The sequence below is a fragment of the Paramormyrops kingsleyae genome, chromosome 6 (genome assembly GCF_048594095.1).
Source record: "Paramormyrops kingsleyae isolate MSU_618 chromosome 6, PKINGS_0.4, whole genome shotgun sequence".
NCBI classification, from domain to species: Eukaryota; Metazoa; Chordata; class Actinopteri; order Osteoglossiformes; family Mormyridae; genus Paramormyrops; species Paramormyrops kingsleyae.
The window spans coordinates 4,696,069-4,720,184 of record NC_132802.1 but is presented as its reverse complement, the minus strand read 5'-3'; the positions used below and the strand labels follow the sequence as shown (position 1 = coordinate 4,720,184).

Here is a 24,116-nt window from a genome sequence, read left to right as displayed (position 1 = left end):
ACTAATAACATGTGGATGTCTTGTTGAATGCCACCTTTTCTCCCCTATAGGTTCAACTGTTTCAGGCACATGAACACAGCACCAGAACAAATGTGGGGGGGGGGCTGGCGAGGATAAAAATTGTCGTTCGGGGGGTAGAAGCTTTGGGTAAGCGGCCGACCTATAGCCGCGCTCCTGGGAGAGACCGACCTTATTTGTTTAACTGTGAATGCCTTTATTAAAAAACAACATTTAAATTAAATTAAATTAAATAAAAGACGGCATCCTTGATGGGTGGCATATTACAAGGCACAATTGCTTGTATGGGGGGGGGGGGGGGTCACAGCCCACAAATGCCCCCCAGCCCTGCTATAAGCAACAAAATAAGTAATTCCCTCCTCTGGCTCTATTAAGTATTTAAGTTATCATAGACAACACAAGTGGCACTGATATCATATTAAGAATGTCAATGACGGCACTGATCATCGTGAGCATGGGGAAGGTGATGCATGCAGCCATTTCGTTTGGAGCTCCAAGCTGGGCCAGCTGGGGTGGACAGGGTGTGGAGATGCCTGATCCGGCAGAGACCTCCATGAAGAGTAACAAGAAAAACCCAAGTACCCCCCCCCCCCCTGGTGGAACCAGTCTGGAGATCCTCATCTGTGTCTGTGAGCTTTGGCCAATGACCAAAGGATAAGGCTGCAAGTACAGGCAGCCAAAATGAGGTTTGTCTGCGGCATTTCTGGGCTCACTCTCCCTGACAAATTCAGAGATCTCTACTCCCCTGGATTGAGAGGAGTCGGCTGAGATGGTCTCATAAGGATGTCATTTGCTCGGCTTCTGAGGGAGCTGTTCTGGGCATGTTCCACTGGGCAGAGGCCCTGGGGCTGACCCAGGGCACGCTGGAGAGATTATATCTCCTGGTAGGCTGGGGAACGTCTGGGGATTCCCCAAAGGAGCTACAGACTGAGGACTTGGAATGAAAGGTTTGGACCCACCTGTCACTGTGACCCTCACCAGGATAAGTGGTAGATGATGATGATGATAATGATGGTGATGGTGATGATGACAATGATGATGATGACGATGATGATAATGATGGTGATGATGACAATGATGATGATGACGATGATGATAATGATGGTGATGATGACGATGATGATAATGATGGTGATGATGACGATGATGATGATGGTGATGACGATGATGATAATGATGGTGATGATGATAATGATGATGACGATGATGATAATGATGGTGATGATGATGATAATGATGATGGTGATGACGATGATGATGGTGATGATGATAATGATGATGACGATGATGATGATAATGATGGTGATGATGATGATGACGATGATGATGCAAACGACAATGATGGTGATAATGTTGGATATTCTACAAGTGATTTTTTCCACATCACTCCAACTCTGCACCTACAGTATGAAATAATACACCCATCTCACATACCTCAGCCTATCTCGTCCGCTCCTGGGTAAGTTCTCCTGTGAGTCCCAGGCAAACCGCGTACAGCCTCCTTCTGCTCTGTGTCTGTGGAGTTTGCATGTTCTTGTGTCGCACAGAGCTTCCTCTCGCTACTTCGGTTCCCTTCCTCAGTACAAAGACAAGCAGTTAGGTGAATTTCCGTCTCTAAATTTGCACCATTATTTGTGTGAGTGTGTATCCTGGGGTGGACTGGTTTCCCATTCAGGGTTTGCCTTGTTTTACCCCCTGTGCTTCCTGGAATGGGCTCCAGCCTCATTAAAATCCTGTACTGGACCCATTTTTTCCAGTGCAAGGTTAGGGGCTTTGGTGCTAAATGGCAGTTTCACTTGACAGTGACAGTGATCTGTACATCCATCTGGTTCCACAGGGTACCTGACTGTCACCATCGAACCCATACCCCCTGTCATTGTGGGCGACACCGTGACCCTGAAGTGTAACTTCAAGACTGACGGCAGACTGAGAGAGATCGTCTGGTTTCGGGTAAGAAAGCAGCAGCTTAGCTGTACGTCTGTAGCGTTGGTGGTTCGGGACAGAATTCTGGCTTTGATCACCAGCCATCGAACCCTTCACTTGTGTCAGTGTGAGAGCCTGTGGGTTAAGCCCATGTAAACTTGGGTGGAAGGTTGCTGGTTCAGATCCTGTGGTCAGCAGATTGATTTCACTGTTGGGCCCTTGAGCCGGACCCTTAACTTCAGTTGCTCCTGGGACTTTTTCCATTGAAAGTATCAACTAAATAAGTGTAAACAGAATTTTTTATTTTATCTTATACCAGATGTCAGTTGATTTCACAGCGTTTTACTTTGGGTTTTCTACGTCAATCCTGCAAATACTTCAAAAGCAATAACAAGTCTTTCAGAAAGACTGAGGATATGCTGATGTATTATGAAGATCAGTAGACACATACTCAAAAATTGTTTATGTAATTCATATTTTTGATTTTTGAGCTGGGTGTTTTACATAAGCAATTCCAGTTGAGTAGCTTGCTGAAGGATATTTCAGGAGGAACCCTTCTGGGATTCAAGTCCCAACCTTTATGTTAGAAGCATAAAAATCCATCTAAAAACCACACAAATTTACAAACGTAAACAAAACCAATAGTCAATTAAACACAGTGTTTGCACACCAGCAAACTAGGCTTGTCCATTACTTGCCCACTATTCCTGAGAAATTAGGGTACATATTGAATGTATTTTGCAATTAAAAAGGCTTTCTGGTGGAAATGAAAGCCTACGTTTAGCCTTGATTCCGCTTGAATCCAATCCTCAGGAACCGTGAATAAAAAAAATGAACACTGAATTGCTTAATGAACTAATGACTTAATTCACATTGTTCATAAGCTGGTGTGACCTAAATGGAATAGTTATATAAGGAGAAGTTATATAAATTGTTTATATTTGAAATTTTGCTAATTTACATGGCTGACCATGTACATCCACCCTGTTCAGCGGCACAAACAGCTTTCTATGCATATAACAGGTTTTGTATAAGAGAATTTTAATGTCGTCATGTGATGTTTCAAACTGATGGGCCTTCAATTGTGCTGGAATAAGCAGCATCCGTACAGGAACCAGCCGCCGATCCATTTAGCTGTCCTTAATGTACCCACAACAACGCTTATCAGTGGTTTCTGCATAAGCAATTATGCACATACAAAAGCGAATCCAGTCTCACACTTCACTGTTCGTAGCTAACTTCTGAAAACTAATTAAATTAATAAAGTGTTTGATTTATGTGAGCTAGACCAGTATTTGTCTATTGAATGTGTAAGACAGAATAGACCAAACATAATGTAATTATTAGCATGATAAGCATAATTAACTCTAATTGCTATGATTATTTGTGAAGGTCTTTATAAATTTTTCACAAAAATTTTGAATTAAAAAACAGGAAACAATAGCACAATTCAGTCACTATCCAAAATGCATCTTGTGCTTTTTATATAACAATTCTTCAGCTGTCTTGTCACAGTAAGAATGAACCCAATGCTTTAATCTTTCTGTCCGCATATTTTTCAAAGGGACATGGCCCTTGGAATTACTGAGAAGTCCAAAGTTCTTTCATTCATGGTCTGCACCATAATCATGAAGAGAACCAAGAGTCCAGTGGGGATTACGAATGTTTAGGCCGAATCGCCTTCCTCACCAGTCTAACAATCAAAAGGAAATATCCACAATTAAGTTCCAAAGACTTTTTTCCCCTTAGAATGGTTTAAGTCCCTTGTCTCATATAACCAGAGGTCAAGTTGTAAAAATATTTCAAGGCAGACCGCAAGAGTGCAGGAGGGGTTCCCAACGATTGCACCATTGGCCTGACATGTACTCCTGATATAATCATTAGATTTACTTTTACTTGAGTGACAATTAAACAGAACAATCAAAGGGGGCGGTATGTTTTCAAAGGCGATGGGAAACGGCATCTATGTTCGTCCCAAGGCAGCTTAAGCCCTGTCTATAATTTCAAACGCATAACTGAAAAGTCTTAACTGCAGTGCAGGTTGTGTTTGTCTCCTGGTGACTCTCGATCTCTGCTGGAAAGGCAGGTGACAGCAGTGCCGTGTTCCGCGTCGGACCTTCAGGCAGTGCTAAGTTCCACACCAGAGGCCTCATTGTTTCCCTTTTTCCACTTGAAGGTTACAGATGGGGGCAGCATGAAGCAGAAAATCTTCACGTACGACGCCATGTTCAACACCAATTACTCACACATGGAGGACTACAGAAGGCGCGAGGACCTCGTCTATCAGTCAACGATCAGGTAGACACCCACCACAGTGACAAACAGATATTTTGGTTCGGTGTATAGAAACGGTCGATGTAGTCCTCTCGAGAATGCTAACATGAAGGGAGGCTATGAAAGAAAGATTTTAAAATAATTTTAAAATAATGAAAATTTCGTCATTCTAAGTGAAACTGTTTTGGGTGCGATTTTACAATAATAAATAAATAAATAAATAACTATTCAATGTGATACAGGACTACAATCTTCGTTGGGTATATGTCCCGTCTTCGCGCTCTGCATGCACTGTGAACTGTCCTCAGTAACACACAGATTCATAATGAAAGATAAGGAAGATCCTATTATTTATTTTTTTGTTTTTTGGGATGTGGGGGGGTGCGTCCCCCCTGTTCCCCCATTTCGAAGATCCCTACCCCTTGGTGTTAAATAATATGTAACTGCAGTCGTGTTCCCTCAATTCCTCACAACTAGATACCTTGAAACAGCAAGAATAGCTAAGAACTGGAAACTAACAGACTTCTGTAACTTTTCATGCATGTTCAAGAATTTCCAGACATACTGGTATCTGTCTAAGTCAATGTTCTGGCTCTGACAGCAGACGTTTAGTGTTACCTCCTTGCCAGAAGGATTGCGTGGTCTTACGGAGACTCCTGAGGCAATCCGGCATGAAGGCAACGCCGATGGTGCCACACAGAAACATTTTAAATGATTGAATCAAGGCTGCAGATGGGGTGGGAGGAATGGAGGTGGATGCGTTCCCATGCAGGAAACTGCTGTTGTACCTTTACCTTTAGGTGGCTTGAGTGGATAAACAAAAGTGTGTGAATCAGACAATCGACTGTGTAAAATACAAATAGTAGTCAGTGTTAGAAAGACTACCTACTATATTGCGGATAGCAAAATATGAGAACATATGAAATGACATTTTCTAATGCTACTGCCTCCTTGCCTTCTTTTATGTGGGGAGCTGCTACTGTCAATCACATGAAATACTACACCGATTCATTTAAAGTCACTTTGTTAACGGTAGGTAATAGCACACGCAGGTAGAACCTATGACAGGATCTGCCGGTAGGAATTATAGCCTGGTAGGTCTGAAGTCTAACAGCAGAGCTTTCCTTTAATCTCTTGGTGTCAATGCATTTCATCTTCTATTGTGTTTATGAAAATGCACTTGTGTTCCACTTAAGTTCTAATTAAATTCAATTACAAATACAGTTCAGTGCAGCCTTATGCTCTATTTACTTTTTCCCCGTCTAGAGTCGAGACAAGAACTGTGCTTGCAGTTAGTACGAGGTTTCGTAATAAGCACATTTATGCGTAACAGGGTGACTGTCCTACTTTTGGGACACTGTTCTGAGCCTGGGTTCGTTCTGGAACTGCAGCATTGGGGATGACGGTTTTGGTATCAGTGGTGTTACAGGCACGGAGGAAGGTACCGAGTATAGGAGGACGCTATAGATGGTGACGTCACACCCCAGGGCCATGATGGCAGTCTGACTCATTCCGCTGCTTCTGGGGATCATCGCCTAACCTTCACGACGTGAATCTCCCATTCCACTACGTTCCATAGCTGCTCTTTTTGATCCTTCTGGTGACTGTGGAGGCCGTCTGAGCACAGCAATCTCATTGTCATGTTCAAGAAACCAGTGTGAGATGATGTAACCTTTGTGACATGTGAGTTATTTTGCCGGGAGCAGCCATTAGCATCTGGGTGCAGTGTAGTCATAGGGTGCTTTTCCACTGCATTTGGTATTTCCCCCTTTGCATTGACTTCCGGTTAAGTACCAGTACCCAAAGTACCAAACCAGCTGGGGTACTTCTTTGGTACTTTGGCGTGAGACTTGAAATACTTTCTTTGTCGACTGGTGACACACAGAGCCTGCCGGTGAAACACTATACAAAGCTGGCTTGAGAACAGTTATGAACTCAGGAAATAACAAAAAACAAAGTTAAAAAAGGGAAGTAATAATAATGCATATGTGGACAAACGAGACCCAGGATTTAACTGCAATCTGGCTGGAAGAACAAGAAGATGATCAGGGTGCCGTGACAAGGAATTAAAAAATGTTATTGGAAAAAATTTTAATATCGCGATGTGATTTTGTTGCAATAAATATCGGCTATTTCTAAAACAAAAAATTAAATACATTTCCCCCAAACCCATCTAGGAGTGATTTTTACTGGGAACGATAAAAATGATCAGAATGCAGAGCTCATGCGAAAGCAGCGGCAGTAAACTAAACTGATTTTTAAAGATATACAGTACTAGGGGCGCTGAGTGGCTCAGTTGGCCAAGTCTCTGTACTTGTGATCTCAAGGTCACCAGTTTGAGTCCTGGCCTCAGCAAGACAGTCACATCTCCGGGGACCGTTGAGCAAGGCCCTTAACCCCCGGCTCCAGGGGTGCTGTACATTGGCTGACCCTGTGCTGTGACCCCCAAGCTATGGAGAGCAAGACGGGGTCAGGGAAATGTACTTGTGCAAATGACAAATAAAGCACGTTTGTTCATTACAATCTTGAAAAGGAACAATCACTGAAATTGCAATGCTTGCTAAGTTTTGTGCCCTATAACAAATTAAAAATGATTTAGTGAAACTTAAACCCACCGTGCTACAATATCCATATAGTATGATGATAAGAAAAAGCCTGATCTCAACCCAGCTGAATATCACTGCCCTTGTGATGTGAGAAACGCATGACCTGCAATGTTGATATTAATATTGCACATCGCCCAGCCCTATAATATACTACAGCCATTTTTCAAATTCAGTACAAAATATTAGTACTCAGGTAGGTTGTGGCATGTGGCTGCGTGCACAGTGGGTAGTAAGGGGCCCAAAGTGTGCCAAGAAATTATCCCCACATCATTACACCAGCAACACTACTAGCCAGATATTTTTGAAACAAGGCAGGATGGATCCGTGCTTTCATGTTGTTTATGCCAAATTCTGACGCTTCCATCTGAATGTCACTGCAGAAATCAGGAATTATTTGACCAGACATCCTTTTTCCACTCTTCCATTTTCCAGTGATGGTGAGCCCATGTTCACTGTAGCCTCAGTTGCCAGTTCTTAGCTGACAGGACTGGCACCCAGTGTGGGCTTCTGCTGCTGTACTGTAGCTCATCTGCTTCAAGGTTTAATGTCTTGTGCATTCAGTGATGCTCTTCTGCATGCCTTGGTAGTAATGAGGGGTTATTTGAGTTACTGTTGCTTTTCTTTTAGCTTGAACCAATCTGGCCATTCTTCTCTGACCTCTGCCATCAATAAGGCATGTTTGCTCATAGAACAGCAGCTCACTGGATATTTTTTCTTTTTCAGCCTATTCCCAGTAAACCCTAGAGATGGGTGTGCGTGAAAATCCCAGTACATCAGCAGTTTCTGAAATGCTCAAAGTCAATATTCAAAGTCACTTAAATCACCTTTCCTCCCCATTCTGATGTTTGATGTGAAGCTCCTCACCTGTATCTGCATGATTTTATTCACTGTGCTGCCGATGTATGATTGGCTGATTAGATTATTTGCTTCGATGAGCAGTTGAACAGGTGTACCTAATAAAGTGGCCAGTGAGTTGGTTCTTTAAGTGTCTGGAAGCTACAAGGGAAACTTAACTGCTGTTGAATCACAGATCCACATTTTCCTTATTATGCAGTCATTTGGTGTCGAAGATAATCAGAAATGTTTGGCAGGCTAATCCTGTTCTTTAGTTGTGTTTAGTTTAGCCAGTCTCAGTCTTTTTGCTTATATAAACATGGTTTAACAAAAAAACAACACTGACTGTCTTCCTGCGGAACCTAAGTAGACTTGACAGATTAATTTGTTTGTATAAAATGAATGCAGTTATCTTTATCAGTAATTACATATAATGATACAAATAGCTGATTATTATTAAGTGTTTCATAAGCTACCCTAATGCATTCTGATGTGTAAAGGCACGTATTAAAACCACAAATCAAATAGGGGAGATTGCTTAGGGACAGGAGCTGCAGGGCAGCCATAGGCTTGTATGCTCACTCTGAGATGCAGACCTCCACCTACTGTACATCCACAGGCATGATGCTTTATACCGTATATATACCTGCAAATACATTATAATAGAAAATTATGGCCACCTTGGAATTTTACGTTCATCATGTACGATATCTCCTGGAAAAAAAGTCCCGTGCGAAAGCTTAGCTCTAAACGCACTCGTTTGTTTGGTTCAGAACAGCACAGAATAAAACTATTTTAAAAATTGAATAGGATGAATGAACTATAAAAACAGGAACAATACCATGATAATTGTTAGCATCTGTTTGAAGAATTCAAATTAGTTTGAAAAAACAGAACAATACTGTCATTGCAGTGAAAATCAGACTCACCTGTGATAAATTATCAATGCTCACATGACTTGAGATACCCAATGAATGATGACTTTAATGCTTAAAAGGGCCATTTTTACTTCCTCCCTGTTCCACAATGGTACATTTCAGAGAGCTGTCTCAGTGCATCAGAAATGCTATTATAACGCCAAGCAAAGGAATTCTAAAAGGCTACGCAGCCATCTTCAAAGACCTTGGCATCCCAGTTTCAACAATTCACAATGTTATTAAGAAGTTTGCTGTTCATGGAAACTGTCAATGACCTCCTGGGATATGGAGGGAATAGGAAAATTGATCGGTGGAAGTTTGGAGGTTTGGGGCAAACTGGAGAAAAAAAAACACCGCAGTAAACATTCACAGAGCTTACGACTGACCCTGAGAAATCTAGAGTGATAGTTTCAACCCGAAAGGGAGATGGCATACTAAACCAGGAAGGGCTTTACGGGAGAAGGCCAGGGAAGACACCGCTTCGTAAGCAAAAGCAGAAAAGGCAGAACTGGTCTTTGCCAAAACCTACATAAGGCCTGTTCTTCTGGGAAGATGGTCTAAGGACAACTGCAACCAAAGTAAAGCTCTTTGGCAATACAGGCCGACGGTTTGTTTATAGGTGATGGGATGAAGCTCATGAGGGAAGGAACACCGTACCTACAGTTAAATATGGTGGAGGATCTCTAATTCTCTTTACTGCCTCTGGTCCTGGAGACCTTGAACATATTAGAGCACTATTTCCCAAACTGGTCCTTGGGGATCCACAGCAGTAGCAGTCCATGTTTTTGCTCCCTGCCAGACAGTCCATATTTTTGCTCCCTCCCAGCCGGGAGAGAGCAATAACTTTGGGAAACAGTGTATTAAAAGAATCATGAGGCATTTTAGAGGGAGTTGTGCTACCCAGTGTCAGAAAACTAGGGTTGAGTTGAAGATCCTGTTGTAGGGCAACCATGCAAAGCACTCGTCCATAAACAAAAATGGCTGGAAAAGGTCTGTTTGAAACTGGGTAGCAATGAGTCCTCATCTCAATCTGAGTGAAAATCTTCGGAAAGAGCAGAATGCTGCCATTGGGAAAACGGAATCTTGCAAAATTCAAGAGCTGGAACGAATTGCAATTGAAGAGTGGGAGAAATCACCTGTGGGCGAGTGCTTCTGGCCACAAGGAATGCTTGCAGACCCTCAATGCCGGTCAGGTCATATTTCTTATGTGAAATCACGACATTTAAATTGCAAAGGCATCTTTTTGTTGAATAACTTTGAACACACTATTAAAATTTTCTGCTGATACATAGTTGGTACATTTCCAATTAGTTCTGTAGAGATATTGTACATAAAAATTCAGAGGTGCCAATAATGTTGCCCATAACTGTATAATCCCCAAAGAATACATTTGCACTTGTTCAATATCAATACCAGCTAAGAAGTCATGAATTTCATAAATACTTATATATGTATAGTTTTCCTTCATTGAAAGATGGCAGGAAGGTCAGTAGCTTCAAGGAGAACAGAACAGAGAAAAGCCAGTGTGGTGCCTTTGCTGTAGATGCTGTGGCTACAGTACATCTCCCAGGCTGCCACTTAAGTGCTTTTATCCCGTCAAAGTAACGTCTCTTATAATGTGTTGGCCGCTGTCACAAGCCCAGGGACTGCAGACCAGCACTTGGGAACAGCAGACAGACAGCGACCTTTGCAGTGCTGTAATTTAACAGGTAAACCGAGGAAACAAAACACAAAATGAGTCTTTTTAAGTTTTAAAGGGTGTGATAAAATTACAGCGAGCGTATGCTGCTGGGGGAAATGGCAGAGACTCGAACCCGGGCCCCAGAGGTATGAGGTGAGGCTGCTAATCACTGCGCCGCCATGCCACCCCTTCATCCATCCATCCATCGCATCTATTTTCCATAACCATTTATCCACAACAGGGTGTCAGTCAGCTAGGCGTCTATCCCAGGGAATTCTGGGTATGAGGCAGGAAACACCCTCAATGTGACGCCAGTTTTCACGTTTCGAAAAAATGGAAACATTCTGCCTGTGTCCGTTTGTTGGATTTGCTGTTTGTAATATTCCTTTTACCCCGGTGCGATAATTAACTATGTAACTATGAACTATGTTCAGCGAGGTGACTAATTAGAGTCAGGCGGAATGGTGAGTATCGTCACGGTAACATAGGTGTCACTGTGTCTTTCTTTCTTCATCGATGGGCGGGTGGCTCAACCCTGGCCCCCCCTATCTTAAATAAGCACTAAGCTGCCTGCAAATGGGATGTGTGCTTTTTATAAATGCTCTTTGACTAGTAATGTGGATTCAGGCTTTTTGGGGGAGGGGGGGTGTCACAGATGCTTCACGGCTTCTTATTGATGCTTACCGGGCCTACAGCACCCCCAGCTCAGGCTGGCAGCTGTGAGCGCCCTCCCCACGCTAATAATTCTGTGGCATCACCTGCGGTGGCACATGTGACGTAACCCCCGAACCCCCCCCCACGCGCTGTCAGTCACGGCAAGACGCGGAAAAGCCGCTTAACGGCTGCTGCGTTCGGGGGGCAAAGCGCACGGGGGGGGGGGGGGAGTGCAAAGCTTACAGTCATCTGCTTGACCTTCTAAGGGCAGATGATATAGGCCGTGTGGCTTCCTGCTAGCCAAGGACATATGTTTGTGACCTGAAGGTCGCTGGCTGAAATCACAGAGAAGCCTTTGGATGTTGTACATAAGCGAAAAAAGTTCTAAACTTTCTGAATTTCTTCAGCAAATATGCTGCGGCGTGATTGGGTTGTACTATAAGCCGTTCTCCTGCTTCACTATAAACCGATCAATAAAATAAATCATCCATCTATCCATCTTCAAACCACTAATCCAATAGAGGGCGACGTTGGGGCAGAATGCTGGCGCGATCCCAAATGGGATGCCAGTTCATTGCAGGGCACAGACATACACACACTACGGGCGAATGAGAATTGCCAGTTTGTCTAATAGTGAACCTTTGGACTAGCAGAGAAACAGCTTTCCCAGGTGCTCCAAATGTACCATGGGAAGAGCATCTATCACGCTCAGAGCAGAGGGGGATTCACACCCCCAGCCATGAAGGTATGGGACTGCAAGAAATGCGATCCGGCTCCATGACGTTGCACTGTGAGGCTGCAGCAATCCAATTTCTTAACTGTTTCGTTAGACACTGAGAGGCAACGTAAACTGGTTATCAGAAAAAAACGCAATGTTGTATAAGTGATCACTAGGAGAACACTAAAGTGCGCAGATGTTGTGAATAATGCAGAATCACTCCTATAAAAAGCTAAATGAGTGGGTTAGAGCTTATTAAGATCTTGAGAAGAAGGATGTGACATTTCCATGCAGCCTGCAGTAATTTATAAACTGTCCCCCAATATGGCTGTGATGGGTCTCTCCGTCTGAAGGGTGTCTCTGCTGTTTTTCATATAATGAACGCGTAATTGATGCACTCAGGACATATTTACTGAGCTCCTTTAGCGCTGAGAGCCCAACGGAGCGGACAGTCTCAGGCACCCAGCCGTTCGTGAGTCACAATCTTCTGTCCGTTTAGCGGAGGAAAAATCGAGGTTTCGTGCATCTGCCAGCCAGTATTCCTCTCCTCTGCCCCACACGAGCGGCCGGAGCCCCAGGCCGCTGGACGCACTGGCTGCAGAGTGCCCCGTGCCAGGGTCAAAGGTGAGAATTCCATAATGGACCGTCTCTGAAACATGGTGGGGGGTGTGCCTAAGGACAGAGCCGAAGGCTACTCAGCTGTAACTGATTACATCATAAAGCATATAGAGTATAAAGCGAGTTCGCTGTGTGTTAGAGACCCTGCACAATGGGCCTTATCTTGTGCTGTTCTCCTGTGTAAAAACCATGGTTGGCAAGTTGATTGGCTTGTCTGCTTGAAGTATCCTGAGAATGCTAATGAAATCGCCCCCGCCTCACTCCCCAGTCCCCATCTCCAGTGGATCTGTTTACTGTTGTGAGAAACAGAAGCGTTTCACACTTGTCCGAAGGGTTTTTTGGTTCCACACTGCCGCTCGTGCTGGTCTCGGAGTGTCCATGCTGCTCTCGCCATGTCAACACATGCTCAGGAAAGACGGGAACTCAAACACCCTCCAAGCCAGTGAGGTCTTGCTGTGAAGAGCCGCAGAGACCTTTTCTCTGTCACTATGTGAGGTTATTTTGAACTGGACTGGTGCTGATCGCCAGGCGCTGTGTGACAGTCTTGTTAGTAACAGTCAGTGCAAAAAACGACAGATTTTGAGGGTCTATAAATCTGCTGCTAGGTCAAAAGGAGTTCCTCACTGCTCTTTTCATCTGCTAATGCAGAATTAGAGCTTGTCCCTTTCATTTAGGGAATCCTTCATGATGGTTTTCTTTCCTAGAAATGTGACTGTAAGATGTCCACCTGTCTCACAAAGGCTTTATCCTGCATTTTTCCAGCTTTGAAAACAAGGCTTTGAATCTGTAGCGATGATTCTGAAGTGATTTGTCTGTCAGTTCTCCCTGAAAGACCAAACATTTTGTGCATTCTTAGCCATCATATTCATACCTCCCCAGTAATTATATGGGCCTCGGGGGGGCGGATATCCTGTATATCTGTTTGTGATTCTGTGGCAGTTATCGTTATTCTTCATTTTAAAATGCATTTTTTCTATATTAATTTGAAGCGTACTCATGTTTAGGTTCAAGCATGACGTTTAGAACTTCTGAGGTGAATTAATGGTCATTCTTACCAGATAAAATCATAGTAACTCAGAATAGTGACAGGCCTAATTCAGGTTCTCACGGTTCTGTCCTCGCAGGCTCCCAGAGGTCCGCATCGCTGACAACAGGCCCTACGAGTGTCACGTGGGTGTCTACGACCGCTCGACACGGGAGAAAGTGGTCCTGGCTTCAGGGACCATCTTTCTCACGGTCATGGGTAAGTTACCCACGGGGAACGAGAGGCGCTGATTTCACAAGCTATCTGCTGAAGATTTAAAGTTACCTTCCTGAAGGCCAAATCTCACACACTTTTTATTATTCAGAGAAGTCTGTGTTGTTTTCACTTTCAACTATATCTGCTCCGTGTCTGAGTGAATGCTTCAAATCCACAGGGACCGTATACTTGGGCAGGCAGGGAGAATCGTCCTTATCGCATATTCAGTACCACCACTGACGAGTCAGGAGATACTGCTGTACCCTAACTAATGGCAGCGTTTTGTTCAATCCGCAGCGTAAGCAGAGCCTGCTGGACTAGATTAAATAGATGTGGGTCATGTCACCTCTGATGTAGTTTATATTTGCATAAAGTTGACAAAAAAGACCATACAAGATCATATGCATACTTAGGATTCCAAATAAGTGCTCTGGGCCAATGCATGGCCATTATCCCTGCTAGCCAAGCCCTTAGCCTAAGCTAACAACACTGTCCTATACATTACTGGGATATACACATTAGTCTGTTAAAGTCTAGTACTTTAAGGTCTTTCACTCAGTGACTTGTTTCATGGATGATGTTTTAAAAATAGATTTAGTATTTTGTTACTGAATTTCTTGCACAGATAAAATATCTATGCAAGTGCTGAACAGAGCAAGGTCTTGTTACAACATTGAAAACATCGAATTCTGAACAGGAACATGACATTCCCGGAGAAACGGCCCAGTGCCAATGTAGTTTGACGTGGAGCTGGCCTCGTTGTGTGTAAGATGGTGCAGAGGGTTAGTCTCCTGCAATTGTTGAAACAGATGACATGTGTTGATATGAAAAAGAAAAAAACAACCTTTGTGTGCACCGACAAAACTGGCTGCCATATTAGAGTGATCAACCCAGAAGAGCTTAGCAACTGTTAGCTTGTAGAGGACCCGCATGGATCAGCTTCTCACAGAAAAGGTAACGGACTATTTATGGGAAAGAGGAGAACATCACTGTGATATTTCATTATCACTTAATTAAAAAAGCCAGCTGGTAAGGACAATTACACATAGAGTCTGTGTGCCCAAAGGGATCCAGTACACATGCAATATCTAATGCACTAAAGCAGATCCTAAATACACTGTGCTGTAGGATTTTTTTTAGGATGTTTTGTTTAAGCCACAGCTCTTTGTCTGATACATGCACAGTAAATCTTTTGGTAACACTTTACTTAAGGCCATGTTTTTAGTAATTTATAAAGACAACATTCATAACACATTATAATGCATTCATAATGCATTATAAACATGGCTACAAATATTTATCAAAAGGCATAACACATTATAGCTGTATTTATTATGCACTATGAATGCTTTATGACGTGTTCATCTATAATGCACTACAGATACAATGCATTATAATGGTCAATATAAGAATTAAGGATGCTTTTGTACTGTATTATGAAGGTGTCTATAGTTCATTATAGATGAGAGCTTCATAAAGTATTCATAATGCATAATAAACATGGCTATAATGTGTTATCCCTTTTGATAAATATTTATAGCCATATTTATGTGTATGGATGTGTTTATAAATTACTAAGAAAACTTACCAATTTTTTTAATTGATTAAAAACTGAATGTTTTTTTGCAATTTTTTTTTTCATATTTACATGCCTGAATTAAACGCGTAAAATCACATTGATCAAGGTATTGATGCAAAATCCAAAGTAAGACCTTTGTCGTGTCTCGATCCGCGTGACTAAAATGTCCTCCTTTGCTCTATAGCGCCTCCTGTGTTTATCTCAGTGGTGGAAGCTGACACTCCGGCCTCTTTCAGTCGCTACCAGGCACAGAACTTCACTCTGAAGTGCATCGTATCTGGAGGAAAACCCGCACCGACGGTAAGCCGAGAGTCAACAGGGACGGCAAACACCGCGGTGAGCCACGCCCAAGCCACGCGCGGCTCTGCACCGGCGTCACGCTGACCTCCCGGCACGCTTCGTCACCAGCCTCGCAGGCGTGTTCCAGCCGAGCCCTGATTAATGTATATCTCAAAAGGAATAATGTCCCTGATCTTCTGGATCACGAGCCGGGAGAATTTTCTAAGCCCAAGATATAAAAGAAGGGAAGCTGCAGCTGTCGAAGCCTGGTGGTCCGCCAGTGCAGATACAGCTGAAACGGCTGTGCTTAGCCGTCCTTAAAAATGCCTGCGCTGAAGCAAGGCTTGTCACCGGAAACATCTCACCTTCAAATGTTTGCTACATAACGTGTTAAATTGAAGGGAATGTAGGGAGTGTGGGGGGGGGGTTAGGCTCATTTGACAATGACTGATAACAAACACCAGCTACTCAGACACACCAAGAGATTATGGATCGTCCAAAACATCGCCAGGAGACACTAGAATGATCCTCAGCCACTCTGTCCCTTTGTTTACATTTTGCAGTGATACCTTTTAATTTTGAAAATGCCCCCTGAGCCATATTTTTCACCACTTTGTCACAGAAGTAACTGCTACATCCACATTAGTAATTATCCCAGCACTCGACTGGCCCTTAATAATGACGCATCTGTGTGATGCACATAAAAGGGTAGTTTTGTAGTTAAACATTGAAGCAATTTCCAGTCTTGGAAATTAAAGACTGGAAAGCCAACAAGCTGCCGTTGTTAGTGACTGGGGTCTTCACAGGAAATTCAGTTTGATGTCTTGGATTATGGGTGGGGGGGGGGGGGGTCCATGATGAAAAGCGGCCGGTCCGTCACGGCGCGTGCGGATCGTTAAACGCCATCACACAAAGTGGCAAGATCAACAGCTGATCAAAAGGCCCAAACACATCTAAGGAAATGTCAGAAGTCGCTGTACTGTTACCAGTAGCCGTGGTCGTTAGCACCTGCACTTCTAAACAATGATGGTTTCACTCGCCCCCCCCCCCCAGGTGTTTTTCAAACGTGATGGGGAGACGATCAACGTGATCCCCTATATTCAGCCTACAGCTGGGGGGGAGGGGGGGACGTCAACAGCCGGCAAAGGGTCCAGGCCCCCAGTCGCCCGCGCCTCCGATGACACCGCCCTGCATGGCTCGCGACCCCTCCTGCACCCGGGGGTCCCTCCGCGTGGCGACGCCCCCTGGGCACCGAGGGTCAGCCCGGCACCGGCCACGGCGCCCCGCCGCTGGATGCCCACCAGCCACCCGCTCTACTACTACCAGCACACGCACATTCCCTTCAGCAACGGCACCACGGAGGTGCAGGCACTGCTCACCTGGAGGTTGAACCCCCAGCTGGACGATCAGGCCCTGTTCAGCTGCGAGGTCAAGCACCCAGCCCTGTCCGTGCCCATGCAGGCCGCAGTCACGCTGGGTGAGTGTCGTGCCAGTCTGACGTGCGCTCTGCATGCGGGTCTTCATTATCAGGCGGAACTTTCCAAGCCTCACTCAGTCTATGGGGTACGTCCTGAAGTCTGCGACATACGCTGAGGAATCCTGACTTTAGGTCATTGGTGGTCTCATCTGAAACACAACAAAAAAATGCACTAAGTGGGTTTTGGAAAAAGTTATTCCGACAACTTCTTCAGAATAACTTGAAATACATGTTCTTTACCTTATTCTCCCATGTCTCTAATTTGCAGAATTTGCAGACATAGAGTTAGGCGAACAGGCAGCCTTAAATGTTTCACATTGTCATGTGACAGACTGACATGCTTCCTAAGCACCACAACCAGGGACGGATTACGGACCGGGCCAGCGGGGCCGCTGCCCAGGGGCCCTTGGGGTGCAGGGGGCCCGTGGGGCCCCTAGCCCAAAACAATTTGCAACGCTTATCAACAATGTATTTTCGTTTGTCTATTTTAGAGGGCCTACATTCTTTGATCCTCTGCCTACAAGGGCCCCTGACCCTATAGGGCCTCTGATGGAAACATGGAGGGAGGGCGTTTGGCTGCCAAGGGCCCTTGAATTGTGGTGGTTGTGGTACTGGTGGTGGTGGTGGTGGTGGTGGGGGGGGGGGGGGGGGGGGGGGTGGCCCTCGCGAACGTTTTGCCCAGGGGCCCACACAACCCATAATCCGTCCCTGACCACAACCCTGTCATGCATAAACAGTTATAGATGATGGATTTATTGGTATGTATTATAGATGTTATAGATGATATTTGGTATTCATTAGTGCCTTCACACGTGCTCTCTAGTGACACTGCTGACAAGGAGAATAATTACTACAGTTTGAGCGGAGACTGGTTCACGAAAGACACCTTTTTAATCACAACTTTGTGAGTGATGGTGCACAGGCATGTAGACTTGTTACCTAGAACCAATCATATACTTAATTCCTTTTGTAAGCATTTTCTGATTTGCTCATTCAATTTTTAAAGTGTTTTTCCCCCACAGTCATGTTTGTGAAGAGTTCTGTATTATTTTACTATTGTAGGAAAATCCTCAGAGGGTCTATGACAGGAGGATTGAACAGAGTTTCATACTGTGGTTCCGCTCTCAGTGAAACAAGGGAATTGGGCCAGATAAACCAAGACTTTGGGGGGGGCGACACAAAGTAACACTGAAGGTTCAGCAGGGAACATATCACGCTGCTGAACGCAAAGGGCCCTGTGGCCCAGGTTACCGGAGCAAGACAGAAGGGAACACACCAGAACATCTGGAACACCGAGAACCAGGGAGAGGCGGAACAAACTCGCAGGCATAATCTCCCAAGTTCCTCTGACATTTGGGTCTACCTTTCAGAGTGGCTGTGTGCATGTAGCTGAATTTTTCCTCAGTGGTGCACCGTCCCCCATATATCTACATGAAAACCATTCTTGACAATTTTATATTCAGTGTGTTTATTAAAACCGGCAGTGTTTCGGAAAGCAAGGTGCCCCTGATTACGGTGTACTTTTCCGCAGTCCTGGCGGCCGGCCTGGTTCGACAGCCCTCCCGTCTAGCTTTTACTCTCCGTCCTTATAAATATTTGCCCTGCCCGTTTCAATCGAACAGCTACCGTCACAGATAAAATGGCAGCCTGACAGCTGCCTCGAAATATTCCCCAAACACGAGAGCTTAAGGTTCCTCCTCAAAGTGTCTTTCCTTACTTTAGCCCATTAAAGAAAGCTGGACTGTTAATCGCGGTCTCGGGTTCGACAGTGACACTTTTCCTGTCGATAGAAACTAGCTTCACTTTCAGACATTTTCTTCTCTGCTTTCTCCATTAGCGGCCCCCAAAGCCCCCAAACTTCTCATGACCCCACCGAGGGCCAAGGTAGGGGACACGGTGCGCATCGCCGTCCAGGGTTTCCAGGTAGGAAGACTTGGGGTAAGTGCATTGGGGGGGGGGGGGCTTTCAAACTGGGGGTGTTTTTCTGTTAGCTATTTGCACTTTACGCCTTTCGCCTGTTTCAGAAGTATCTTTCGGAAGATCTTCAGATAAAAAGTTTACAACTATGAATAACTTGGGGCTCCACAGGTTACACAGCATGACTGACAGTTTACTCTCAGTTAACTCGCTTCTCCTTGACTTTTATGAGAATCTGCCAAACGCCTCACACTTTCATTGTCTCCTTGGTTACCCTCCGAACTGGGAGTATGTAACAGCGTGAGAAGTCGGGGGGGGGGGGGGAGGGCATATAAAGCGAGATTTGTACTGGGTGTTATTCATCTGCTAATACAGCTACAAGTGCTTCGATCCCAACACCGCGACGCCGTTACAGCCGGTGCTCAGTTTCACACAATTGCATCATTCATTTCCTACTCCAGTCAGTCATTTGCTGCACGGAAGAGCTCACACCTCCAGTGCTCTGGGTTTGATTCCGGCCCTCACTCTGCGTCTGAAGTGCCTACCTTAACCCTGTTTGCGCGGATTCGCTCCAAAACCAGTACATAGGTGAACTGGTGTCTCAAAATTGCCCTGAATAGGACAGGAATCCTATCCGGAAGAACCTTCATTGTGCCCACAGGACTCAAATCAATGCCAGTCCAGTAATCGATAAGCTGTCTGACAGCTATATGCTACATATTTCTGTGATATTAGGGGTTGGTACATTAACCACTAATTCTTGTTGGAAAATTAACTAATTATGCATTGATAATAATTGACTGTTGTGTGAAATGAATGGGGGCTTCCTTTTCTGTCCTAAATAATGACTCCATGAGAAATGCATGTCCTTGGGTGACCTAAACCCACCCCTCTACAGAACGACGTGTTCCCTCAGCCCCTGGTCACCTGGACCCGGGTTGGGGGCCTTCTGCTGGATGGGAACGTGCAGCACGATGGGAGGGAGCTCGTGCTGGAGCGGGTACCCGCTGAGCTGAACGGCTCCATGTACCGCTGCACAGCAGAAAACCCGCTGGGCGCCGTGGACACGCACGCCAGGCTCGTTCTGTTCCGTGAGTGCAGGGGCATCCCTGGGCATCTGAGGTGGAGGAGGGCCTTAGTGTGGGTGTGGGAATGGCTCAGAGGTTTATGGCCAAGCGGGGGTTGGGGCTTAGGGAGGGGCTTATAGGAAGACTCAGGGACTTTGGGTGGAGTTTATACTGAGCCTTAGGGAGGGGCTTATGGGAAGGCTCAGGGACTTTGGGTGGAGTTTATACTGAGCCTTAGGGAGTGCTTATGGGAAGGCTCAGGGATTTTGGGTGGAGCTTATACTGAGCCTTAGGGAGGGGCTTATGGGAAGGCTCAGGGACTTTGGGTGGAGTTTATACTGAGCCTTAGGGAGTGCTTATGGGAAGGCTCAAGGATTTTGGGGGGAGCTTATATTGAGACTTAGGGAGGGGCTTATGGGAAGGCTCAGGGACTTTGGGTGGGGTTTATACTGAGCCATAGGGAGGGGCTTATGGGAAGGCTCAGGGATTTTGGGTGGAGCTTATACTGAGCCTTAGGGAGGGGCTTATGGGAAGGCTCAGGGATTTTGGGTGGAGCTTATACTGAGCCTTAGGGAGGGGCTTATGGGAAGGCTCAGGGAGTTTGGGTGGAGCTTATATTGAGGCTTAGGTAGGGGCTTATGGGAAGGCTCAGGGATTTTGGGTGGAGTTTATACTGAGGTTTAGGGAGGGGCTTATGGAAAGGCTCAAGGATTTGGGGGGGAGCTTATATTGAGGCTTAGGGGGGGGCTTATGGGAAGGCTCAGGGACTTTGGGTGGAGCTTATATTGAGGGTTAGGGAGGGGCTTATGGGAAGGCTCAGGGACTTTGGGTGGAGCTTATACTGAGCCTTAGGGAGGGGCTTATGGGAAGGCTCAGGGACTTTGGGTGGAGCTTATATTGAGGCTTAGGTAGGGGCTTATGGGAAGGCTCAGGGACTTTGGGTGGAGCTTATACTGAGCCTTAGGGAGGGGCTTATGGGAAGGCTCAGGGTCTTTGGGTGGAGCTTATATTGAGGCTTAGGTAGGGGCTTATGGGAAGGCTCTGGGACTTTGGGTGGAGGTTATACTGGGGCTCAGGGACAAGCATACAGAGGTGTTTGAGCATGGGCTTACAGTAAGGCTCAAGGTTGGGTTGTCTGGATTGTGTTGAACCTGTGGAATGTAATAATAGGATGGCCTTGACACCTTGCATAACCTGATGGCAAGTCTGTCACCTTGCTTCCACAGAAAACCCAAGTATGATGAAAGGCACACAGGATCGAAACAGTAAGTAACAATGCCGGGGAATGTGTTGTTGACTCCATTTAAAGTCAACGGGTAAGTTGATAAATAAAAATGGATCCACTGGTCCATTTTCCACAGATATTGCATAATATTATTTCTAGACGATTTGGGAGGTTTTCTGATGGAAGGTAGCTTTCCAGTATTTTTTTAATAATGACATTCTGTCTATTTATAGCTTCCAATAAAGATATGTGAATGGTCTGACTTTTATAAAGTTACATAATATCTAAAAATTATATATTTTATAAAGTATTATTAACATGGCTATAACTATGTATAAAAAGGCACTATAGATACCTTCATAATGCATTACAATGGCTTATAATGACAATCATAACGCATTATGAAGTTATAGTTACAGTTGACAGCTTCATAGAGCATTCATAATGCATAATTAACATGGCTATAATGTGTTATGACTTTTTCTAAATGGTTATAGCCGTGTTTATAATACTTTATGAATGCAAACTGAAGGTATCTATAATGCATTATGACAACTGCTTTAAGTTAAGTGTTACCAAACTATTACTATTGACGACTAAAACTGTTCCATTGCAGTTAGTTTATGGCGGGAACCTGCCCCAAAACTTTCAGGGAGAACTTGTCCAGTGATGGTTACATGCTGTATACTAGTGACCCTGCATTTCCATGCATGTAAACCCAGCTGTAGGCCTGGATACAGGCAGCACACTGGGCTGGTCTGTTTCATATTTAGAAACTGTAAAATACAAGTCAAGATTAACCTCCTCAAACGATAAGGAGTCAAGGCTTTAGGGTAGAGCTTAGATGCCAGTAAATTAGAAGTGTGTACTTCAGCACAAATAATTAACTCACTTAAGATAAAAAATAAACGGCCATATAATTAAATTATGCACTGTTGTATATGAGTGCTATGAAGGCTTTCAGAAGCATAACAGGTTGTTCCCAGTGCGACAGCTTCTGCAACAGGAAAATTAAGCCATATCTATACTGGAAGATGATGCGATAAGGTTTTAGCTGTAGTTTGCTGTAGCGGTGACAGAATGAGGTTGCTTTATTTCAAGGAGACACCTGGCGTGGAAATCAAATAACTTGTGAAATTTTGCATGGGTTTGATGTCTTCATGGTTGTAATTAAGGACGTGACTAAGGAAACACCCACTTCCTACGTTTACAGTGTGTTAATGTAGCATTTTATAACTACATAGAGATGGTGCGGATAGGCAGTCATGGAAAACAGATGTAGGTCAGCATTTCCGTACTCTGTCACTGTATAGTACAGGGTTAACAGCGGTTAATGTGTTTAATTTCCCCTGCAGAGACCAGCATCATTATTTTGTCATATATGAGTGCATGTTTGCCTTATAACTTTTTCTCCCCCTGTGTACAAGTGTGTAATTTCAATACAAATAACAGTTATAAAAGCAAACCCCCACTCAGTTACACCTTTCCGCTAGGAACCCTTTCCTCCAAGGACGTCTTGATTTCGTCGTGTTTGGATGTGGATTGGACAAAAAGAATCGAAACTCAAGCCCCTGCCTTGTTGACCTAGGGAGATGTCGAACTCGGCAAAATCAGGACATGCTGTATTCTCACGTACCCGGTCCTGGACGTTTCCTGACTGCGCGCCTGTTCGCCCCTTGCTCTTGCAGACGCCGCATCCCGCAGTGACGCGCTGGCGCTCCGCCTGCTGACACTGCTCCTTACGATGACCCTTGAAGTCACATGAGAGCCACAGACGCGCTGGACCTCGAACTGCCGCTTCTGCACAGACCTGGGGTTCCGCTCTGGCCGTCTACAAGGCTGCCGGACTGTTTTCTGTTTTCGTACAATTTGAAAGCGAAAAAATAGGCAGCCTTTTCTGAGAAGGAAAAATCTGACGACTCATCTCTTGGCCTGGTCTCAGTTTAGCAAACATCAGTTTGTTTCTTTTTTTTCTAATTACAATAGGGTATAGTGTTTGTCAGGAGTAACCTTTTATTTTTTTTTTAAATCGGACTGGCATCGTGTGGGCAGGCCCACAATGTGAATCTCCCCACCTTTCACTCAGTTATATTTTGGTCCCTTTGTACTCGTTGACAGTAGCTCTAGGCAGGAATTGTTTGCTTGAATGCCGTCTCCACTATTTCCCGTTTCGCACATGACATTTTCTTAATGAATCTGGGCTTAAACTGGAAAAAGAGAAACAAACCTTGTCTTGCTTTTTTTTGCTTTGCAAACAAAAAACAGCTGTGTAAATAAATGTAAATAAAATGTAATTTAATAATTTGAACAAAATATCATTATACAATAAATTATATATACAGTTTAATACAAAACATCTATGTTCAATGTGGGTAAAAATTGCATAAATTGATTCATATTTTGACACAAACACAAAGAACTGCTGGGTTAAATATCGCACTTGGTCGCCAATTAGTACACCATGTTTAGGTTGCGTAGGAGTTGTATTAAGTCACCTAAATATTAATTTAACAGATGCGTCTATCTAAAGTAGATACACCAAGAACTCTAAACCCAAGTGTGTTAAGTGTTTGTTGTTGCTGGGCAAAGTTACATGACCTAATTTCACCAAATTAAAAAGAACTTTATCCCTTTCCAAGTCATTTTCACACTTGTTCCAGATCAGTTAGAGCTCTGCTGATCAGCGACATTAATGTTGCTTTGCTATAGCAGTGCAGCACTGAAGCTGATTAGATAGACCACGCTTGACTCATGCTTACTGCAGTGCAAAGCTCACATGCGTGAGGGAGGGTGTAAGTATTCTGGTTGGAGCAAATCGGGTCTTTTAATGCTTCCATTTGCCTCAGTAAATTATGGAAGGCCATAAAACCATGTATTTCTTAGGTGTTTTTCATAAAAACACAAAAAAGAGCATAAAATATGAAGAGTAAGAATAATTGCCTCAATAAACAGAGTTACAAAAGTGAGTTTTTTTTTCTGGGTAAATAAACACGATATTACAAAATATACTCTATGTGCAGATTTAAGAAAAAAAGACAACATGATATTTTACGTATAACCAAGACATCTTAAGAATAATTGGTGTTATT

General features: G+C 44.2%; 1 protein-coding gene across 2 annotated transcripts in view; it reads left to right on the top strand.

Annotated features, from left to right (window-relative positions):
- The window catches only part of igsf21b (immunoglobin superfamily, member 21b), a 49,227-nt gene extending 25,846 nt beyond the window's left edge, over positions 1 to 23,381 (top strand). The window contains exons 2-10 of one of the 2 annotated variants that reach the window (XM_072713434.1): positions 1,856 to 1,968; positions 4,118 to 4,239; positions 13,368 to 13,486; positions 15,247 to 15,362; positions 16,395 to 16,818; positions 18,656 to 18,741; positions 19,634 to 19,826; positions 21,029 to 21,067; positions 22,716 to 23,381. In XM_072713434.1, the coding sequence (XP_072569535.1) occupies positions 1,856 to 1,968; positions 4,118 to 4,239; positions 13,368 to 13,486; positions 15,247 to 15,362; positions 16,395 to 16,818; positions 18,656 to 18,741; positions 19,634 to 19,826; positions 21,029 to 21,067; positions 22,716 to 22,792 (1,289 nt within the window). In that variant the 3' untranslated portion in view covers positions 22,793 to 23,381. Of the gene's footprint in view, positions 1 to 1,855; positions 1,969 to 4,117; positions 4,240 to 13,367; positions 13,487 to 15,246; positions 15,363 to 16,394; positions 16,819 to 18,655; positions 18,757 to 19,633; positions 19,827 to 21,028; positions 21,068 to 22,715 lie in introns of both variants that reach the window. The other variant, XM_072713433.1, reaches the window with a different exon arrangement.
- Positions 23,382 to 24,116: the final 735 nt, after the last annotated feature.